The following is a 20157-nucleotide window of genomic DNA, read 5'->3' as shown; positions in this document are numbered from 1 at the left end:
CGATTTCGTCTGTGAAACCCTTTACGCGTAGACCATTGCACGCAGTTCCGCAAAACTTCTGGCACCGTGCCTGACAGCCTAATTCCAGCATTATGCATCTTCCACACCACGGGCCAATAGGGGCGTAGCCCCACCTGTCTCCGAGTCGTGTCCATTCCAAGGCGACGACTTGGAGGCTGTTCACCGTATGCTGCCTGGGGTCATACTGTGGACGCCACTTATGTGGCGTAATTATAGGCGACGAACCGGGATTTTCTGGAGGCCACGTCCATGTATTTCCAGGTGGCCTGGTCCAATATCGTGTTGGCCTCTCAGCTGCAAGTGCTCCTGCAATAGACGAGGCAGTGTTGATCAGGCCGGAGCAAACGATCATAGAGGTGCAGAGAGAACAAAGGAAAGGGAAATTGACAGGGCGCACAACTGGGGTCGAATTTTGTCCCTGCATCTGGTGTACTAAAGGGCGAGCTAGGAGGTTCTGAAGAACGTCAGAGCTGCTTCGTTTTTTCTTCGTACGGGCGAGGCCCTGCAGTGGTTCCGCAATGGGAAAAACTGGCCGACAAGGGCCAAAACCCATTTCCATTGTGCCTGTGCCTGCCTATGTTGAATCGGTTGTTCGGTGTTCACCCATCAAGAAAACTTAAGCATAGGCACTTCGGGTGTGCATCATCGCATTCCCGGTGATGGTTAAACCTCAGGTCATCGTTGGTAACTAGAGGCTGTGGCACTGCAGACGTGGGGCCGACTACGCTACTTCGCGCACTACGCCCACCAACAGCTGCATGGCGGGAGAAGGGGAGTGGGGGTGGGGATGGGGTGGAAGGACGGTGAATACAGGGTTGCTCGGCATCCCAGCGCCCAAACTAACGCAGGAACAAACTCGAAGTGCCGACAATGTAGACGTGCATACTTCGGACGGCGCACTGCGGTCGCACTGTACAAGTGGCAACTAGCACTACTCTGCAAGACTCCCTGTCGCCAAGGAATGGAGACGCGCGACTACTCACAACTTACGTTGAAGTCACAGAGCGCTGCGTATAGTAGAGACACACATTTTTTGCTTGTATACTTTTAACGTGCGCAGTTTTCCAGTAACGTAGATATGGCCATAATCGCATCCTCAGCGACAAGGGCCAACATCTAGACACGACAGGAAAGTCAAGCAGATTCTGCCGATATTTGAGAACGGAATCCAGCAGATTCCTGGCTATGCTGTCAAGGGATAAAGGGTTTGCTAAGGAGGAAGCTGCAGATGTTGGTTGCGAGGGACAGCCGAGAACTGAAACAGGGGGCCTCCAGCTCAGCCGCGAGTGCTGATTTCATGCACCCAGTTACCAAACCGCTTGAATTAGTTTAGCCATCTCCGTCAGCCACCTCAGCATAGACGGAACGAGTCACAGTCCGAGCACAGGGCGCCCCAATTTCACGGATCTCTTCCCGGGGGAACGAGGCGCAACACCATGCCGTCAATGGCGCTCGCATGCCATGAATTTCAGCCCACGACAGAGCGAGTAATGATACTGCGGCTTCGAAAAATAAGTAGAGACAGTCCAGTGCAGAGTATCTGAAACCTGGCCACGGCCTCGGTCGTTCGTGTCCAATAGTTAGCTGATGACAGCTGCGCGGGAGAATCTGCACCTGCAGGCGCGAAACTCGCATGCGCCGTTCTGATTCTCGTCCGGACATGATGGCAAAAAATGCAATCCAGGCCTGTCCTGCCCACACTGTGATTGATTCTGTCTCGAAAATGCAAAATGAGGCGCGGGAGCGGTAACAATCGTGGTGTAGGGCAACAAACCGGCACACTCCAGCCATCCATGTCTTGTCACCTGCTCGACCGATTCCTGGGTCGGTGACCGTCCGCAGCACACCATCTGCCCACGCGCCACAGTATGTGGGGCAGGCCCGTGACACCTATCTTTAACATTAAAGCGAAGCACAAGGGCTCGGGTGCTGGGCTTCAGCGCTTTGCTTGCCGCCTTATCCTCATGACAGCTTACACCTGATGACTGAGTCCTCTAACAACGTGTCCTGGAAAACCCAACGGTGATGCTGCACTTTCCTGTCTCTGCAGTCGACGCTCACAGCGATGCCTTTCCTCCGGGAACATTATCCGCCTGGATCAAGCTGGTCATTTGCCAAAGCAAGGGTGTTAGCGGTGATCTTGAAGAAAAATCGCTCGCCATCAGCAAGAACCTCACTCTCAGCTGAAATGAAGTTGTAGGCCGAAACTTGCCTAAAATGCAGCTGCCACTTTAACTCGTGTTTCATTTGTTTAAACTCAACTCCTCGTCGGGGCACGCGGTTGGTGCGTACCCCGTGGCGCTTGCACATCACTGAACGATTTGTGCACTACCGCGGAGCATTATATGAGGAAAAACGTAGTGGCTGTCTCCTGGATTTTCGCTACGGGTTCTCCCTGTAGACAATGTGTCAGGCCAGTGGCGTATAGCTCTCCCTTAAGTCGGCCCCACTCTCCCATGTCGTTGATTAGATGGCCGACGCTTTTACTCTGAGGACCGTGTCCAGTCGCTTTCCTTTCTTTTGGGGGGCGAAAAATGGTAACTCTCAGATGCGGTTCCAGGCAGGCGGCCCCTGCGTCCCTTTTCACTGTCCGCGGTCCTTGGCGGCAGGTACATCTTAGGATCCTAATCCTGAGCGCTGCAATCTTCGGCATCCTCCAGACGAATCTGCGGCTGCATGGCTCTAACGGAAGGAACGCTGCCGCAAAAGCAGAGGAAGCCCCCTTCGTTGTATCAGAACCATTTAAGACAGAGACAGGCTTAGAAGGATCTGGCATCGCCTCTATACACCAGGGCAGCGCTTCGTCCTTGGACCTTCCGAATACCGTGGGGACTGGCGATCGACAACCGTCCTTGTGGGATGGCGTCACTCAAGACGGTCCGTGCCACTTGGATCCCTCCGAAAATGGCGATTCTACGGGTACACGTAACAGTGCCTTGTCTGATTGTGCGGCGGGTGTAGAGCCAGGTCTGAAAAACGGAAGATGGCTGGATTTTTCCATGGCGCCAGGCCCCTACTTCGTTGGATCAACGGTGACTGTTGAGGCGAGGCCTCTCCACTGTATCAGCTCTTCAGCGGGGTCAGACGGGAGAGAGCTGGACGTGACCGTGTCCTTGATCCTATTGGACCGCCTTCCTAAAGGGCGGCCGGCGTTGCCACTGGTGACAACGTCCTCGAACTCCGCCCCGCGTGCGGAGCGCGACCTGCAGCGCAGAGCTGTTTTCACTACGTACGGTGAGAGTATCCCTCTCACCGCGATACCAGGTAAGAAATGCGCGGACAGAAACGACAGCCGTTATTTCCTGAAGGCCGACTCGTCTCCCACTCGCCTTAGACTCGGCTAGGCAGTTACTCGGGGCACTGCCTTGCGAGGGCCTTTTACAAACTGCTTTCTGTTTCAACGAGTGCAAACAGACAAGCACGCCTGCAGGAGGTGAATGCTTGGTAGTTTTTACGCCGCATTCGCGTGTTTTGGAGCAGATTAGCACCACGCTACAAGTCCCGTCGGATGGCACCTAGCTCTGGCCGCCCCCCGACTGCTGGCGTTGTGTATTATGGTTCGTAGATGTCGCCCTGCTGCGTAGTGGAATCTCATACTTTTGCACCCCCGCTGAATGCCACGCTTCTTGTGGACTGCTGCAGGAGAGCCGTTCACTGTGGAGTGGCTTGTCACGGTACCAGGGAGCTACTTGATAGAAGTTACGGGCGAGGGAATGCCTCCAGCCGTACTCGGGACACTCGTGGCTGTGGAAAAGGGTTCCCAAATCCTGAAAGTTATCCAGCAGCCACAGAATGGAGAGAGCGGAGAGGTGATTTCGCCGACGCCCATGCTTGAGGTGGTCGATGGGAACGGTGAAACGACGACGGTGTCTGCGTCAACCATACTGGCCCGCCTCTACAGCCCAGCCTCTGAAATTCAGCAAGGTGTGAAACAAAAGTGGACAGTTAGGCAGTCTTTTTTTCAGCGCGCCATCTTGCCCATTCACGCAAGAGATAGAGATGTCCGCACTCCTCACAAGACGATAACGTTCTTCGCTTTACTCGGACGCCTCAGAATGCTTTGAAATACTCGCATATGTCAGTTTGTTGCTGTGACGTAGCCACGTATATGTGCCTAATCCCTCTTACAGCGCGGGACGAAAATACCCTTTGTGAAAACTGCAGAATGACTCACACTGGTCTGGAACTGTGCGGACGTTCAGGCAAGCGTCTGCCAGTGCTGAGAGGAAAGACCTTGACCCGGGTATCGCGAGGAATAGCGGCGTTTCCTGGCCTTTCAGTACAAGAGGCCGGTGTAGGTTACCGTCTCAGTTTCATTGACATATCCGGGAGAATTCCCGTGGAAGTCTTTTCGGACGTATTCGACATCGCAGCCGGCCCACCAGCCAAGCTTCTTTTCGTAGAACAGCCTCCCGCAACCGTGAGCCCAGGGCAGGCAATTAGAGCCGCTGTCGAGGTGCAGGACAAGCATGGAAACAGAGCCGCTGGCAAGTGGGATATCTCGTTAGCGGTGGTAGAGGAAGGACATCAAGGAGACAGCGCGATTCGTTCGCATGCGCGCCCAGCGGTCGACAACACAAGCCATAGTAACCCAGTAGTCTTCGACGCTTTGACAATTCCGGATGCGGTGCTTGGCATCTACGCTTTCATGGTACGCTGTCGCATGCCTCGCGTACACCACGCACACGAGTAAATGCATGCCGCGCCAGCGCCGACGGAGGAAAGTGGCATGAGTCTAAGAAAGAGTCATGCGAGTGCCTGGCGTGTTAAGACCTCTCGCAGGCCGCAACAAGAAGGGCAAACACATAACTCGAACCACCAACGACTTTGAGAAAGCGCCAAGTGCAATAGAAATGTTACGGAAGCTCCACCACCACACACCGGGTTCTACGCTGCCTCTGCATTCCAACGGACCTGTGCGGGGTGAACAGAGTGTACACCAGATGGATCCACAGTATATGATCGTCGCTGTGGATTGCAAAGGGATGGTGTCCGTGAAGGACGTGCAAGGTTCATCGAACGCCGAGGAGTGCGATGCGCACCCAGGGAGCTGACTCAGTAGTTGGCTGCCACATCGATCGAAAGAGACGTAGGAACGAATGAGTTAGTAGCGAACTGTGACTCCGTTATGGAACTCGGCCAGTCGGCAGAGCGGGAGCCTAGCACCCCAGACGCTCACTTTCTTTTTTGCTTCATAGATCACTTCTACCTTCAGGTTGGCTGCTTCCGCGACCGCGCTCACAGGCAGATATTAAAAGTTCCACACGAACGCTTTGTCGGATCCCATTGTGCAGAGCGTTGCGACACCTGGTTTTCGTCTTACGTAGGCTGAGTGCGAGACGTGCCCGAGCCCACTCGCTGTGAAGAGTTCCCCAGTCCGCCTGACCCCCAAAACGGAAGTGTGGGTGCTCACAGACTGCGGCATTCTGTCTGCGCGGCGAGGAGATAGGACGCCCGAAACAAACTTGGATCGTCACTGCGTTATACAAATCTCTCTGAGCGAGGGAGGCAAGCCTGTGTCTTTGACTGCTCCGGTCGCCGTGCATGTGGACATCTTGGAAGGCAACCGAGCTCCAATGGCGCGGCCTCGTATCAGTCTCGCCTCCGATGAGCTTCATTTCATCCCCGGGGGTCCGACATCAAGGAGCATCCACGTCGAGGTATGCCTGGCTTTAAACTGTATTACCCCGCATTCTTCACTAACAGTGCCAAACCACTCTCAAGATGCACGTGTGCAGACGAAGCTTGCGAGAGAGCATCAAAAACTGTTTCTCCAGAAACACTACTCCGCCCTTTCACCCGCACTGCGCGTTCTGCTGACCAGGCCTTGGAAGAAGACGGAAGGGAATCTGCGGTTTCCAGATTGAATGAATCAGCGAGTAACAGCTGGATTCGACACCTTCTCTTACTCCACACGCAATCTAACGATCAACGATGGACTGAACCTGCAGTTCGGTGGCCAAGTGGGAAAGAAGTTACCATCATAACCACAAACGGAGCGCCCGACTATGCACCTCGAGACGGAGTGCAGAGAGCAGGAGACCGCCTCAGAGACACCGAGAGCTCCAAGGCAAGTGGATTCCTATGGGGCACACTGTCCTCAGTGGCCCAGCCTGAATGCGCGAAGGCGATTCTGCATCCGAGGCATAGGGTGATCCTTCCATTGCGGCCGCCACACGCGAACCCGATCTCGTCCTACGTAGGCTTCTCAGACCTCGACTTTCCTGCTGATTGACCTCAGTAGAGACTGACAGGTCCCAACACAGCGCGGCAGCACTCATCGCCCGCATTGTCAGTCCCCCGAATGCCGATAACGATTCTGGATGCCTTGAGTGGGTGTAAGGCAGACTACGGCTCTGCATGCTGACGCCATACGAATCGGGCTGCGAACAAGCGCTTATGCCTCTTAATTCATCCGTTCCCAGTATGCAAACTCGGGCACCAGGTTCGTGCACAGTTGCTGCATACTGTGGCCGCACATCTCTCCGGATGCATCTTCTGGTTGCTGCCGTCTTTTTTCACGTAGTTACGAGAAGCAGACCATCTATCCGCGAGGACACATGAAGCAAAGGCGACGCGTAGTACCTTCGCGACACCGCTGATTGTGTCCACCGGAGGCGAGCCAGGATCTCAACTCGCACCGCCAGCAGGCATGCGTTTGCCTTCTGATTTGATCAGCATGCAAGAAGACATGGGTCAAGTAAGGAAAACGGTGCGGTGTCTGCACATTCCGAGTACACGCTGGCAAATTTATTGTAGACGGACGATTCGAAGGAGAAGTAGCATCTGCCAGCATGTCGCCAGGCACACATCTCTTGACGGGAGATATTCAATATCGGAACGACCGCGCGGCAGGCTCCGCGACTTTAGCCTGTGGACAGGCTAGATCATTCAGAGTGTGCTCACGCATTTTGCCGCACTACGGTGCCACTTCATGACGACGAGCCTTTTTCCCACTGGGAGTGCGGTGGGATAGTGCACCAAAGAGCCCCAAGTCCTCTGCAGAGACAGCACAGAAATTCTGGTCGAAATGACATTCATATAAAATACGGACTCTATCCTGCGATGTTGAGGGAGGTAGTCAGCAAGACTGCAACTGAGAAGCCTACTCAGTGCTTCCATCTTTGCAGATAAGATGGAATTCGACGGATATTCTTGTCAGAGAAGGAACATCTGTGGAGTTGGCCTTCCAGCTGGGGGCTCGACCCCTGGCGGCTGTCTACGTGTCGCTCTCGTGCCCTTCGCCGTTTATCAAACACACAAAAGACCGTGCTGAGGTTGAGCCAGAGGAATGGCTTTTCGGCGACAGCCTTCTTGTTAACGCTCTCCCGCGGCCAGGTGAGACTGCGCGGGGTCGCACGCTGCTCTGCCAAACATGTCGCCCAACATGAAGTTCACCTGGGAACGAGACATAGCCACGAGTCTTCCCGCTGGCCCTTGATACACCAGTTTCACTCTGCGCTTTTCTGGCTGCTGCAGATTTCCCGGAGGCGCAGTATACTGTGAAGTGCAACGTTTCGAGTCGCTCAGACGATCCGCGTTACGTGTTCGATGCCGAGTCATTCGCGAACTCGAGTCAGGAAGATGCGCAAATATTTGGAGCGGTTCTTCAGCTGACCGTTTACCGCCATCAGTGCCATGACGGGTCGTTCAAGGGCTTCTGCCCTTGTCCGACCGGATACGCCTGCGATGGTGCATCCACAGTCTACAAATGCCCAGCAGGCACGGAAAGGTAAGCGGCGACGTGAGCTCACAGAATATGTACCCAAGTCTCTGCTTCGAAAACGGTCCCGTCATGGCGGCGAGCACGGGACGGACGAACCCCTGCCTTGGATTCAATCATATGCTTGATCCCAAAAACACCGGCACCCGACGCGCACAATGGCGGGAAATCTAGAGCATGCATTGCCGAGGGGCTGGCTCGGCTGCATCCGAGGAAACAAAGATACAGCACGCCGAGTGGAGATTGTGCGGTATTATGGGCTGCAAGGTAGGACTGAGCAGCATTTGCTAGCTGCTGACACTATTTCTCAGCTCGAGCTACAGTACGCGATCGCTGTTATCAAGTGGAGCACTCGACAAGTGGCTGAGTAAAAGACACGTCAATGATGGCCACGCCTCCAAGGCTCTCCATGCAAATTCCTCACAGGGCAGCCTAGCTCACGACAGCGGGGCGGATAGTTCTAGCCCTGAGTGCAGCGTCACCGCACCCCGGAGCTTGTACTCGTGATAAAGGAATACTCGTGATTAAGGAAGGTGTGAGTGGACACTTACCGTAGTCCCACTCGGCAGCGTGCCTGCAAGCTTGTCCGCTCTGATGCTTGTATGTTCGCAGTACGCCACACGGAACCTCATGCCGAATTCTTGCTGCGGGCGTTGTCAACGCGAAAAACTGCGAATGCGGTACGGCAGTGAGTACGCATGAACAGCCACACGGAATGCCGCTGTCGGTGTATCTTCTGTTTTGCCGCCACAGAAGAACGTTTGCGTGTGCGATGCGCATCGCGCCACAGCGATCCACCTGGTGGGGCTTTACGCTGGAAGTCGAGCGTGTGCGGCCGGCCTATTCCTTGGGAGACGCGCTGCGTCCAGCTTTGCTCTGCGTGCACCTGCAGAACACTACTCGTTGGAGTGGGCAAATCACTCTTGCCCGGTCGGGCACTACAGCCTGTCTATGAGCAGCGGCGTTTGCTCGCGGTGCCCTCCAAACACCTACTCGGAGCATGTCCTCCGAGACAAGACATGCTATATATGTCCGCACGGATTTATTTCTGGCGAAGGAGCGGCTGGATGCGTCCAAGGCGTCAGCGGCAACTTCATCTCTGCATATGAAAAAGTCTTGCGAAAGAAGTTGCTGCTTGGTCCCGGCTCCAACGAGTCTGTGGGACGCACCTACGTAAGGACCTCAAGGATGCACATGATGGGGTCGTTCATGCCCCCGCCTTCGAATTCCAACAGGCCAGGCTTTCGCCGGCACTGACGAGAGATCCGCACGTCTGGTATCGGCATATCGTTGCGCGGCATTTTCCTTGACTCTTGATACCAATGCATGCGTCTGATTTTCTTGGAACCTGCAGCAATGTGGAGGTGACAAATCTGGAAGCTACAGCTTTGACGGCCAGGGTCACTGTTCGTACGGACGCAGAGGGAACATGCAACCAGCTTTCCCCTTCTCAGGCCGGCTGTATGACTGCCCTCCGGGATTTGCAATCGGGGTTAGTGTTTTAATCGAAAGGCTGCACGATCAAGCGATAGGGGATTCATGAGCACTACTGGGCTGACGCGAGCGGCATCCCGGTCATCCAGCAACCGGTCAGATGCGTGACGCAGGCCCTCTTGGAAAACAGAGAACTATCTGTCGCGAATGCCCCGGGCTCAGTGTCGGTGTCTACCCTTTCGCAGAGCGATCATCAGTGTTGGGAAGTCGACAGATCAAAGTACTCCCTCGGAAAGAATGCGCTGCTATGCCAGGGAGGCGTCTTCCACCGCACTCTCATGGACAGGTGTACCCCCTGCCCACAAGGTGAGCCGGGCTCCACCTAGTCTGCAAACAGTGCAGAAATACACACAAGGTGCTGCAAAAAAACTCAGTTGCATGACATAAGGCCTTGCCTCAGACCGAAAACATGGGGAAGCGCAGGAAGGCGTGACGCCTATTGCGGCAGCGTCCTGCCGTGGTACATCCGGGGGGCGCTGTGACAGGCTCTTCTGGCGCCGCCTTATCACGCTGCCTCAGTGACGTCCGCGGTAGCATGCTTAGAAGACTGTGCTGTGAATTTATACGTCAAAACAAAGGATACTGTTTCTTCCGTGTCACATCTGCCTCCGTGGGTATACCCCCCCCCCCCCCCCAAGCAGGCCCCTGTGCCCTGCAATCGCCCTTCTTCATTCGTTTCAGAGAGGCCCTCTATCTCAGCTTACGGACAGAATAACGCCTCAACACGCCGGTGGTGCGGCAACATCACGATAGTCTGCCTCATGGCGAAGTAAAATCTGAAACGTCCAAAACATGCTTGCGAGGTGCACAGCTAAACCGTACCCTACACCGCGTGCTTTGCGGTTTATTCCTTCAGGTTTTTCATGCCACGTAGAAGAAAAATATAAGTCGTGGCTCACTCGGTGCAAGCCCGGATCGGCGAGTTACCTGGGCGACGCAGACTGCGTCAAGTGCCGCGCGGGATACTTCTGTCCTGGCTATATGGAGCCGTTCTGGCAGCCCCCGCTCAGGCGATTCCCCGGGTATGGTTCACCCTGCGTGTTACCGTCACAAAAAGAGCAATCTCTTTGAGCAGATAGTTACGGATTGGCGGACTGTATGTCCAGTTGGGGGGGCACTGTGACCTGCGGTGTTGGAGAAGTGAAACCGCGACGCCAAAGCCTCGCTGTACCACTTAGTCAGGCTGCAGAAGCCGATGCTGCGCCTCTGGCCGGTTAACCACGATGACTAGGGAGACTAGATGCTACACTCCGATTATGCTGCCAGCTGGGTAGGCGCCACCCCATCCCGATCTGGCGACTGCAGTTGGACGCACATGCTCGTTCTTTGGAGTCGTGCCGACTGACAGGTGGTATGAGTCAGGATTTGAGAGCAGCACGTCCCCGGAGGTTAAAAAGCACCGTCTCCAGATGCAAGGGTACTGCGGAATGGGGACGTACGGACGCCTTTACGTCGACGTCGAGGGCAGACCAGGAGAATATTACGCCACATACAACTCAACGTGCGCGACATGCCCCCCTGGCACTTTTTGCTATGACGTCGGAATCGTCAATTTCCAAGCCTATAAGTGCCCGCCGGGCCACTACTGCCTAGGTGGCGACTCGATTCCGGTTCCCTGCCCTCCAGGTAGGGACGGCGTCAAGTGATCATAGCTGCGCAGCCTTCCGAAAAGCGTGGGTTTCTTTTCACGGTGTGTGGCTGCGTCACATCGCCTTACGCCAGTTACAGTGTGCTATACTACTCGGTTGGTGGACCTCCTGAAGGAGACAAAACAGTTCAGTGGCATGCAGAGCAAGGCACGAGGAGAGTGGTCTAGCTGGGCGCTACTTGAGCCTGAGCATCGAATGTGATGGGCGGCAGCGTCCGGAACGTTCGACGGCTGATCTGATCCTATGTACCAGAGCATGGCAGTTCACAAGGGCAAACGTCGAGGTTTCAGGTCGGCCCAGGCGGCCACTGAATTGCTTTATATGTTTTCAGGAAGCTATTACCCGTTCCGTGGAGCCATGTCAAGCAACGCCTGTATGACATGCCCTGACGGGTTCGATTGCGAAAAGCTAAGCCAGAAGGTGGAGCCGGAACTTTGCCCCCCCGGCTTCATTTGTCCCTTTGGACGCAAGAAAATTGCATGCCCTGACGGCACGACGAACCCCTTGCCAGGTCAGTGAATCCGCAGAGCTTGCCGTGTGCTGTGGTTCACGGAGCATGTGTACGGACGTCAGTTTCTTCATACAAATGAATACTGGAAATAGGAAAACATATTGCCACGTATTCTCATCTTCTGTGTGGTGTACCTTCGACATGGTCAGGCCAGTCTGCCCTGGAGCAATGCGAGCGATGCCCAGCTGGATACTACTGCGCAAATAAAGCTGGCGCCCCAAAGCCGTGCCCGGCCGGAACGTACAACCCGTTTGAAGGAGCTCAAAGTAGCGCTGACTGTCTCCCTTGCCCAGGCGGATTCCAATGCAGTTCGCCAGGAGCAGTTTACTACCTTGGCAGGCAAGGCAGCTAATTGCGTTTGAAGCTCGGCTGCAGAATGAAACACCGCCTTACGCACTCTATTGCCACAGGCGTCCTTATTGCTGTGTGCCTGTACAGCGTGCCCGGCCTTTGGTACATACAGAGCACATCAATCCAGAAAAACGACGTTGACCTGCCATTCTGCCAGTTGTACTGCTAACACCGCTGCTTCACACAAAGCAGCTAGAGAGCTCTTTTACACATCGAGTTCTCGGGGATGACAGGCTTGGAACAGAGATTAGATCCACGATGGAGGAGCAAGAGCTTCAGGTTGAAACAGAAGGGCTGTTGTATGCAGGCACGTGCATCCCACGATGCGTCACGCTCCCGCCGCGTAAGCAGCCCAAGGCGTTGGGCTGCACACACACACACACACACACACACACACACACACACACACACGGAAGGATGACTTGACGACTTCCCTTCTCTGCAGACAGTTCGCCTTCGCCGATTTCGCACTGCTCAAGGCGTTGTTTTCCCCTCGCAGATAGAGTCATCAAAATTCAGGGACAGCTGTGTGTATGCCCATTTTCATAGGTGTCCTCCGGGAGCGTACTGCAACGAAGCGAGCACAGCGCCAGACTTGTGCCCAGAAGGAACGTGGAGACCTGGATATCTTGGAACGTCTCTCATGCACTGCCATGCATGTCCGGCTGGGGCGGTAAGGGGATTAACTAGAGGTCTTCTATGCGTTGGCAAGCATCGTGATACACCACACAATATCCCGCAGCGGGGGGTCGAAATTTGCAGTGCCCGCTGACAAGCTTACGACTTTAGACTCGAAAAGCGAAACACTCGGAGGGGGAGGTTTTGCCGGGACTTCCTAAAGTGCTGTTCTACAGTACCTGCGGGCCCCAGCGGTTCTGGGCCGCCTCGTACGAGTCGGTCCACACGCCTTGCCTTGTGGCGTTCCCATGCGCCTTGGTGGTCACGGCTCACCGTGCGACCGCTTACACTACATTTTGTTAGCATTTACTGGCACGCCCTTATCCTCGATGGCAGCCAATTACATATATGATCTTCCATTGGAGGAAGAGCACGTAGGAATTGCCGGGCCTTGCGCCAGGCCTCGCCTCACCCACATTAAGGGGAATGCGCTGCGGCGCACACACACATACATGCATATATACATACATATACACCCATACCCGACGCGGCAGCACGAAACTCTTTTCCTACCAGGTCAGCGTATATCTGGCTACCACAATCGTTTTTGCCCGGGTGCCGATCACTGTCCCGGGACTCGTTTGCTGCGCACAGGCAATTAGCGTTCTGCTGGCATGTTGAATGCCATCTTTTGTGTGATCGTAGCGATGCAAGCAAGGCACGACCGCGGCGACAATCGAAAAATGCCCGCGAGGTTCATTCTGCGCCTCAGGTAAGTCTGCAAGCTGACATGCAGGCGGAGGCCTGGAGTAATGCGAAGCCGACGAAAGCAGTATGAGTGCAGACCTTGGTATGTGGGAGGCCGAAGACACGAGTAGCTTTCTTTCTCCGCATGTCGCACACATCAGAACACTTCTCACAAACACAGTGCAGACAAGGAGAGCAATGGCCCTCGATACTACATGCACTCGATACGAAAAAGAAGAATGCTGCAAACACCAGCTAACTTTTAAGACACCTCTGGAGAACCCGACGAGCGAGCCGTGCACACTCTCTGGTCACGGTGTGGCCTGGCGAACGTCTCAGTCTTCCGTTTCTGTTTCTGTACGTCCCTCAGGACTTGTCGTCACCTGCCCGCCTGGAACGTTCGCCGAAAACTCGTCATTACAAGGCCCACCCGACTGTGCGCCTTGCGAGCCGGGAAATTATTGTCCGACACCGGATACAAAAACGCCTTGCCCCGCCGGACATTACTGCCCCGCGGGTCAGGCCAAGCCCATCCCTTGCCCCCAGGGCACGTACTCGGGGGCGAGTGGAGTGAAGGTGAGACACGGAGCTGCGACGGCTCTATACGCGCAGACAAAAGTAACTCTTTCAAAGCGTCCACTCCGTGCGTGTGGCGGGCGCCGCCATTTCTAGTTCCCGAACTTTGGCAGCTGCTGCCGCATCTGTTTGCGGGACGCGGCTGCCTGGATATCGCGCTTTGGCAGTGCCACACTGTCACGGGTTTTCCAAGAGTGAGTCGACAAGGTCGCGGTCCCTTGGCGCTAGGGGATAGCAAGTTATGCCGCGGCTTCATCAGAGGCTCTCGTCATTTTTCTGTGCACCTCTCCAGAATCGCCAAGGCTGCCTTCCCTGCACAACGGGTCACTCGTGCCCAGCGGGAACTATCGTGCCCCAAACGTGCCCCGCAGGTACCATCTTTTCTCAGTTCATGTTGTACCACGCCCACCGAGGAGTCCGCACATCTGCCTTCTTGTGGTTCTTCTAGCATCATACAGAACCACAGGAGTCTGCCGCTGCCAGCAAATGTGATGCTGCGCTGCCTGATTGTAGTCTCGGGACAATACCCGCCGCATGGTTGGCCATTATCCGGCAATGACGGCCAACTGTTTGAGTCCACTTTTGTGCCTGTGCTACAGGAACCTACATGAAAGTTGAATCCGACAACAGTACGCTGTCATTGCTCTGGCATTCGCCGGTTCCAGACGACTTCAGAGAGCCCCTGGGGCCGACGCCTGGAGCGGCGTCGGTCAGCTGTCGTCACTGCGAGAGATTCGTTTCGGGCACGCATTGGTCTCTCCTGTAGAAACTCGAATTCTGAAGTACTCGATGACTCTCTGCTGTCTTTAATGGCTTGCCTAAAACGCATCCGCACGTTCTTGAATACCACTTGAATAGCACACACCCTGATAAAATGTGGGACACGGCGCCTTAGTCAGAAGGGCTACTGCATGGAATCACATAAGAGTGTAGAGTGCCGCGTCCGTAGCGTAAGTCGGATTTCACATGCAAGTGACTCACGGAGACGGGTGTTGTGACAAACTGGTGTTGCCATCGCATGGATACACACTTCACAGGTACATTGCTATCAACAGCTTTCCCGCACAAGCACTGGCTTGATGCAGATCACAAGAACAGAACAAACGCCACGATATAAAAGATATCTGTGCGAATGTATTTTCCGCGACAGGCGTATCAATCAAACTCGAAGTATGCGCGCCGTGCGAAGCTGGGAATGCGTGCAAGGATGGATTCCCTATTGCGTGCGGCAAAGGCTACTATTCAGGGCCTGGGCAAACTGAATGCGACGAGTGCCCAGAGGTGCGAGCCATGGGATGGGAATGATTCGGGGGTTGGAGTTTTTTTTGAGGATCGTCAGATATCCCTTCGTGCCCAAGCATAGGCAACAACTGGAGAGTTACATGTGGGCACCAACTGATGCTTTCCTGTCGTGATTACTCATTTCCGCCTTCACCTCCCCCCCTCGGCATGCCTCGTCCACCCTGCCACCCTCAGTATTTGATTCTCAAAGAACAAGAATATATAGTTTCGCATCATCAGGGGACACACACCACGAGCCTTCAGTTTCCCTGAAGAAGGCAAGCTTTCGGTCAACTGGGAGCCAAACGTATGCCGGTGAGTCTGTCCATGAAATCAGGGTTTCTATTGTCCACTGGAGAAAACCAGCAAGTATCTCCTTCGTACCTACCGGTGCCCTGCTGGTTACCACTGCCCGAACAAAAAGACAGGTGAGCGCATGAGGCGTTCGCTCAAAGAAATCAAGCACAAGAATGTTTCGTGTTGCCTTGTACTGCAACGGCACGGGCATATCTCAGCACTCCTTTCTCGAGCTAGTCCTCACCTCTGTTCCTTAGCCGTGTTGGAATATATTGGCCAAGGTGCGTTGGCGACGATGGTCCTTCAAACGACAGCCTTGTCATTTCAGTTTGGGCAGCCGCGAAATGCATGCCTCAGGCAGACACCCTGTCTGTACGTCTTTGCTGGCAATTCCAGCTACAATGCAGTCGTGCGCCAGAGAACGGGGCGCGGGCAAGCCAGAAGCTGTACCGTAGAACCGGCCGTGAGCCGCAGACTCCGGCGGTACTGTTTGACTAGTGCCACAAGCCGTTGGCTGCACAACAAAATGAAGAAGACCCCCGAGCACTCTACATGGTGGAGATTAGCGCATTTTCGCGTAGGCTTCTGTGGTGACCGTATACTGCCTGTTCAGGAGCCCTACCCACAATTCTTGACGGACGGGATAGACGGGTACCCACGCATATGCCATTGATAAAGGATCGCTTGCTGTCTAGAAGGCTACGAAAAAGAGTGCTTGCCCGGAATGTGCCTGGTCGAGGACTAAACGCGCCTGCAGCTATTCCAAATTCCCAGACAAACGCGCCTCCTCGGATGCCGGAGCCTTGCCCAAAGGGGTACTTTTGCACCAGGTCCTCTGTCAAACCGCAGCCTTGTCCCGCAGGCACATATAACGCTCTTCAAGGCCAAAAGGACTTATCAGCCTGCTTCCCTGTTCGGCCAGGCCATTACTGCGGACAGCCTGCCTGCCAGGCGAAGGAGGGCGAAGGCACGTGCGAGGAGGTGTGACGTAGTTCTGATACCCCAGCACTGTAGCGTTTGCTGAATATGCGTCTCTCATCACGTTCACGCCAGTGGCAGACATTTAGAGGGGGTGAGCCGGAGATAGTGTGGCATACCATCGCAACCATTGATACCGACCCAGAGCCTATGTTCTTGATTCGGACGCCAGAGATGACTGGTGTGAGCGAGGAAAAGCCGCAGAGCCATCAGCCCATTATGGACTGCCGCAGATGGTGCTCCTGATTCTGTTCTGTTCCTGGCGCTCGCCATCAATTTGGCAAGGTGCAGTGTTGAGTGCACCTGGTTGTTGAGCATGGTGCCTTCAAACGTCCTCCGCAACGTCCCCGCCCTCCGCGTGACCCACTCATGCCGGCGTGTCCTTCATCTTTGTGTGCAGGGCCACTATTGCCCAGAAGGATCGGTGTCAGCACGGCAAATGCCCTGCCCGCCCGGGTAGGACTTTCAGTGCCTGTTACGCAGCTGTGCTGAAGGACAGTGACTATTATGACTGCACCGCCCTGCGGTGCCCTTTGCCCGGTGGCTGGTGTAAAAGAGATTGATAGGCCTGCAAATGGTGAAGCAGCTCCGAACGGGCGCAGTTACCATATCCACCAACAGTATTGGTATAGTGTTTGTAAGAGGGGATGGCGTTTGGTAGACGGAACCTTTCACAAGCATTCTTCACCACCCGTGGTCGACGCTGTCGAGCCATTCTGTGGAAGGAAAGGCTTGTAGAATACCGTGCGCTCTTCTCGGCTTGCCAGCGCATCATGGTGCGGCGCAGAGGCCTTCTGGCCAACTCGCTCTTGGGCGTCTGTAAGAAGGGACATCTGTGCTGGAGACATGCCTGACAGCAAGGGAACACCAAAAGCAAAAGGAAGCAGAGTGGACAGTCGATATCTGTCGTGAGATTCAACCTCCCCTTCGAGGGGACTGCCCCCGCCACATGCGTTGTTCCGTTCACCGGTGCCCAGAAACGACCAAGCTCTACAGGTGAAATGTCGCATTGACTGTGCTCAGCACTTACCGGTCCACAAAAGGAGCCCGAGAAGTGTCAGACTGCTGGCCATGCAAGGCTGGCGAGGTTTGTCCAGAGGGCTCCACAACAGCGGTCCCTTGCCCCCCGGGAGAGTATTGTACTTCCGGCGCGTCCCTGCCGCTGCCATGCCCGAAAGGGACTATAAGGTACGCTGCTGGAACAACATGGAAACTTCACTCTGCTATGCTTTCGTAGTGGAACGTCCGTGTTCCCGCAGGTTGAGACACATGTGCTTCATGAAGACTAGCTGGGGCGATGGCGAGGACCGGCACTGCATTACGGTGCTCCCCCTCCCCTCTTAGGCACAAGTATTAGTCTCCGATTCAGCGCAAGTTTGGATACCTTCGTTTGCCCCCAGCACCAAGCCCGGCCTCCAGAAAAGCGAGGACTGCGAAAAGTGCCCCGCCGGAAAGTACTGTGGGAGCTTAGGGGCCAGCCAGGCAACAGGTGACTGCAAGGCGGGATTCTTCTGCGAGGGCGGCGCCGCCACTGCAGCTCCCCAGGGTACGAATGCGCAGTCACATTTGTGTTGCGTCGTGGCAGCTGGTGGCCAGCTACCGGTTGCACAGAAGCGCGCGTATGGTGGTGATGTGGCGACTGCCAGCAAATACCTTCGGCAGTGCCAGGGGAGCTAGGACAGCGTGACTCCCCACCAACTAAGAGGGATGATGCGTCTCAGGCCGAAGCCGTGAAACCGGCAGACCGAATGAGGATTGTCCATCTCCTGGCCACGAACGGGAGTGTATCCAACTGACAGATGTACTGCCGTGTTTCCGCGTTTTCAAGAGAACTTGAACGTGCTGAGGCGCTCGGGAGCGGCGTTTGAAAATCGCTCCGCAAGCGACAGTGGAGCAGGGAAGAGGTGACTCCTAGCGGTCCCGTAGAGAGTTGTTCTGTCTCGCTGCCGTTTCCCTACCTCTGCTGCGTGCAGGCTCGTTATGTCCGATGAACGCCTTCTGCCCTGGTGGCACGCAGTCTCCCGGCTCCTGTGACGACGGATTCTATATTCCATGGAGGGGCGCTGAAGCCAAGAGCAGCTGCGTTCAGTGCCCTGCAGGAAAGTACTGCGAAAGCGTCCCTGATGGCCCAACTGCCGTCAAGCCGTGCAACCCGGGCTACTACTGCGAGGGCGGCGCTGCGCGTCCCAACCAGCATGCGGCCCCTCAAGGGAGCTACGCTCCGGCCGGCAGCACACAGGCGTTGAAGTGCCCCCGAGGCACCTTTAGTGACACAGAAGCCCAGGCTGAATGCAAGCCGTGCGCTGAGGGGAAACTGTGCAGCGCTCTGGTAAGTCCCGTGTCTGCTCTGAGAACATCATTAGGCGGGCCGTGACACGTCTGTTCCATAGGGCGTACTACGCTTAGGGACAAATGAGTTAGGACGTCGGGCAGCCTGCAGTGATGGTCAAGGCGCCGATGTTTACACCAGCAAACATGCTGACAGCATAGTGCTAGCGGGCGCTAGTCGTTGTTCGCGCTTGCGTAGTCCGCATATCGCCGAAAAAGTACTATGCTCTCAGCCTTGAGATACTCGGGTCCTTGTCTGCCGTTCTTAGGGATCCAGGAACGAGACAGAGTGCCCGCAGGGTTCGTATTGTCCCGCAGCTGCTGAAAGCGATGTGTACTGCCCGAGAGGTACCTATGGAGAGCGAGACGGACTGCCGGATGCATGGTCTTGTACCCCATGCGGAGTCGGAAAGTACTGTCTCGACACAGGCCTCAAAAACGACGGTCCTTCCTGTGCGGCAGGATTCCACTGCGCAGGGGGCAGCCGCAGCATCGCTCCTCTAGTAAGCGCTACAGGATCGATCCGAGCTCCATAATATGGGTTCCATCGACCCAATGCCCGCCGAATGACCATGCATCATCGCTGCACGGGGACGCCCACTGAAGTCCTGCCTGCCCATGTCAACGAGGCAACCGATACACCCGGCAGCTCACTGAAAGGTTCTGACCTGCGCTCCGCTTTATTTGTGATTGGACTTGAGCACTGGCTTGCCAGCGTCCCTTACGGGTAAAGCAGGTTCCCCTCTCTGATGAAGCGTGTCTTAGTCTAGGTAGTTGTATTGGATACTGGATGAGACTTAGATCCCTCGCAGGCAATCGGCTGCACAAAGTGACGTTGTGGGGGACGTTTGCTGGAGCACATATCGGCACGAGCACCGCCAACACAAGCCAGCGAAATACGGTGGTCGCTCGTTAACGGATGGAAGAATGAAATGTGTGCATCGTAATTCTTGCGATATGATCAGTCCACCGAGCAAGGCGGAGGCATCTGCCGGAAGGGCTATTTTTGCAAGGCGGGGACAGCGCAGCCTCAAGAGTGCCCGCGTGGCACATACAATCCCAATGTTGGCGCGTCCAGTGACGCAGATTGTCTTGATTGCCCTGCAGGCCAGTGAGGAACTCTACAGTGGACGTCTATTCTTGATTCCTAATCATTCCCTTCACTAACGTAGACAGTGCTGCGCCTTTTGGCGTTCGAAGGATTACTGAGCAGAGCTATGCCGTCTTTTGAGCAGCGACACTCTGAAGCCAACAGACTGTAGAGGTTTCAGGATGTGCATTTATATCTATGGATGGCGCAGACGAAGGAAAATGGGGAACTAGTTCTTGTGCATGAGAAGCGCCTGGACGGGCATCTTGATGCTACGCCGAAACCCCCCCCCCCCCCCCCGCAGAGTCCGTTTCAGCGAGGTGGCAGATCCAGGTGCAAAGGACCGTAGGCGGAACGAGACGTGCATCTCTATTTGCCTGAAATCACGTGCACTTTGTGCGATTCACAATGCGTTATCAGATACTGCAGCGATAGCGGGCTAGAAACCCCGACGGGTGCGTGCCTGAAGGGCTTCTTCTGTCCAGCAAGTAAG

General features: G+C 55.2%; 1 protein-coding gene across 1 annotated transcript in view; it reads left to right on the top strand.

Moving 5' to 3' along the window:
- Window positions 1-2555: 2555 nt before the first annotated feature.
- The window catches only part of BESB_054230 (uncharacterized protein), a gene marked incomplete at both ends in the record, with an annotated part of 60123 nt that continues 42521 nt past the window's right edge, over window positions 2556-20157 (top strand). Inside the window, 30 exons of the mRNA XM_029363858.1 lie at window positions 2556-3285; window positions 3664-3945; window positions 4224-4672; window positions 5349-5681; window positions 5846-6172; window positions 6548-6721; window positions 7152-7359; window positions 7501-7753; window positions 8357-8424; window positions 8637-8917; window positions 9099-9236; window positions 9424-9544; window positions 10095-10260; window positions 10587-10864; window positions 11219-11398; window positions 11548-11737; window positions 12299-12422; window positions 13073-13139; window positions 13485-13690; window positions 13983-14061; window positions 14290-14319; window positions 14841-14971; window positions 15882-15919; window positions 16647-16702; window positions 17014-17065; window positions 17647-17792; window positions 18220-18575; window positions 18844-19077; window positions 19540-19685; window positions 20085-20152. Coding sequence (XP_029219781.1) covers window positions 2556-3285; window positions 3664-3945; window positions 4224-4672; window positions 5349-5681; window positions 5846-6172; window positions 6548-6721; window positions 7152-7359; window positions 7501-7753; window positions 8357-8424; window positions 8637-8917; window positions 9099-9236; window positions 9424-9544; window positions 10095-10260; window positions 10587-10864; window positions 11219-11398; window positions 11548-11737; window positions 12299-12422; window positions 13073-13139; window positions 13485-13690; window positions 13983-14061; window positions 14290-14319; window positions 14841-14971; window positions 15882-15919; window positions 16647-16702; window positions 17014-17065; window positions 17647-17792; window positions 18220-18575; window positions 18844-19077; window positions 19540-19685; window positions 20085-20152 — 5911 coding nt within the window. The remainder of the gene's footprint in view (window positions 3286-3663; window positions 3946-4223; window positions 4673-5348; window positions 5682-5845; window positions 6173-6547; window positions 6722-7151; window positions 7360-7500; window positions 7754-8356; window positions 8425-8636; window positions 8918-9098; window positions 9237-9423; window positions 9545-10094; window positions 10261-10586; window positions 10865-11218; window positions 11399-11547; window positions 11738-12298; window positions 12423-13072; window positions 13140-13484; window positions 13691-13982; window positions 14062-14289; window positions 14320-14840; window positions 14972-15881; window positions 15920-16646; window positions 16703-17013; window positions 17066-17646; window positions 17793-18219; window positions 18576-18843; window positions 19078-19539; window positions 19686-20084; window positions 20153-20157) is intronic.

Source organism: Besnoitia besnoiti, chromosome IV, assembly GCF_002563875.1.
Source record: "Besnoitia besnoiti strain Bb-Ger1 chromosome IV, whole genome shotgun sequence".
Lineage (NCBI taxonomy): Eukaryota > Apicomplexa > Conoidasida > Eucoccidiorida > Sarcocystidae > Besnoitia > Besnoitia besnoiti.
The sequence above is the reverse complement of the archived record's forward strand: the minus strand, read 5'-3'. Positions and strand labels throughout refer to the sequence as shown.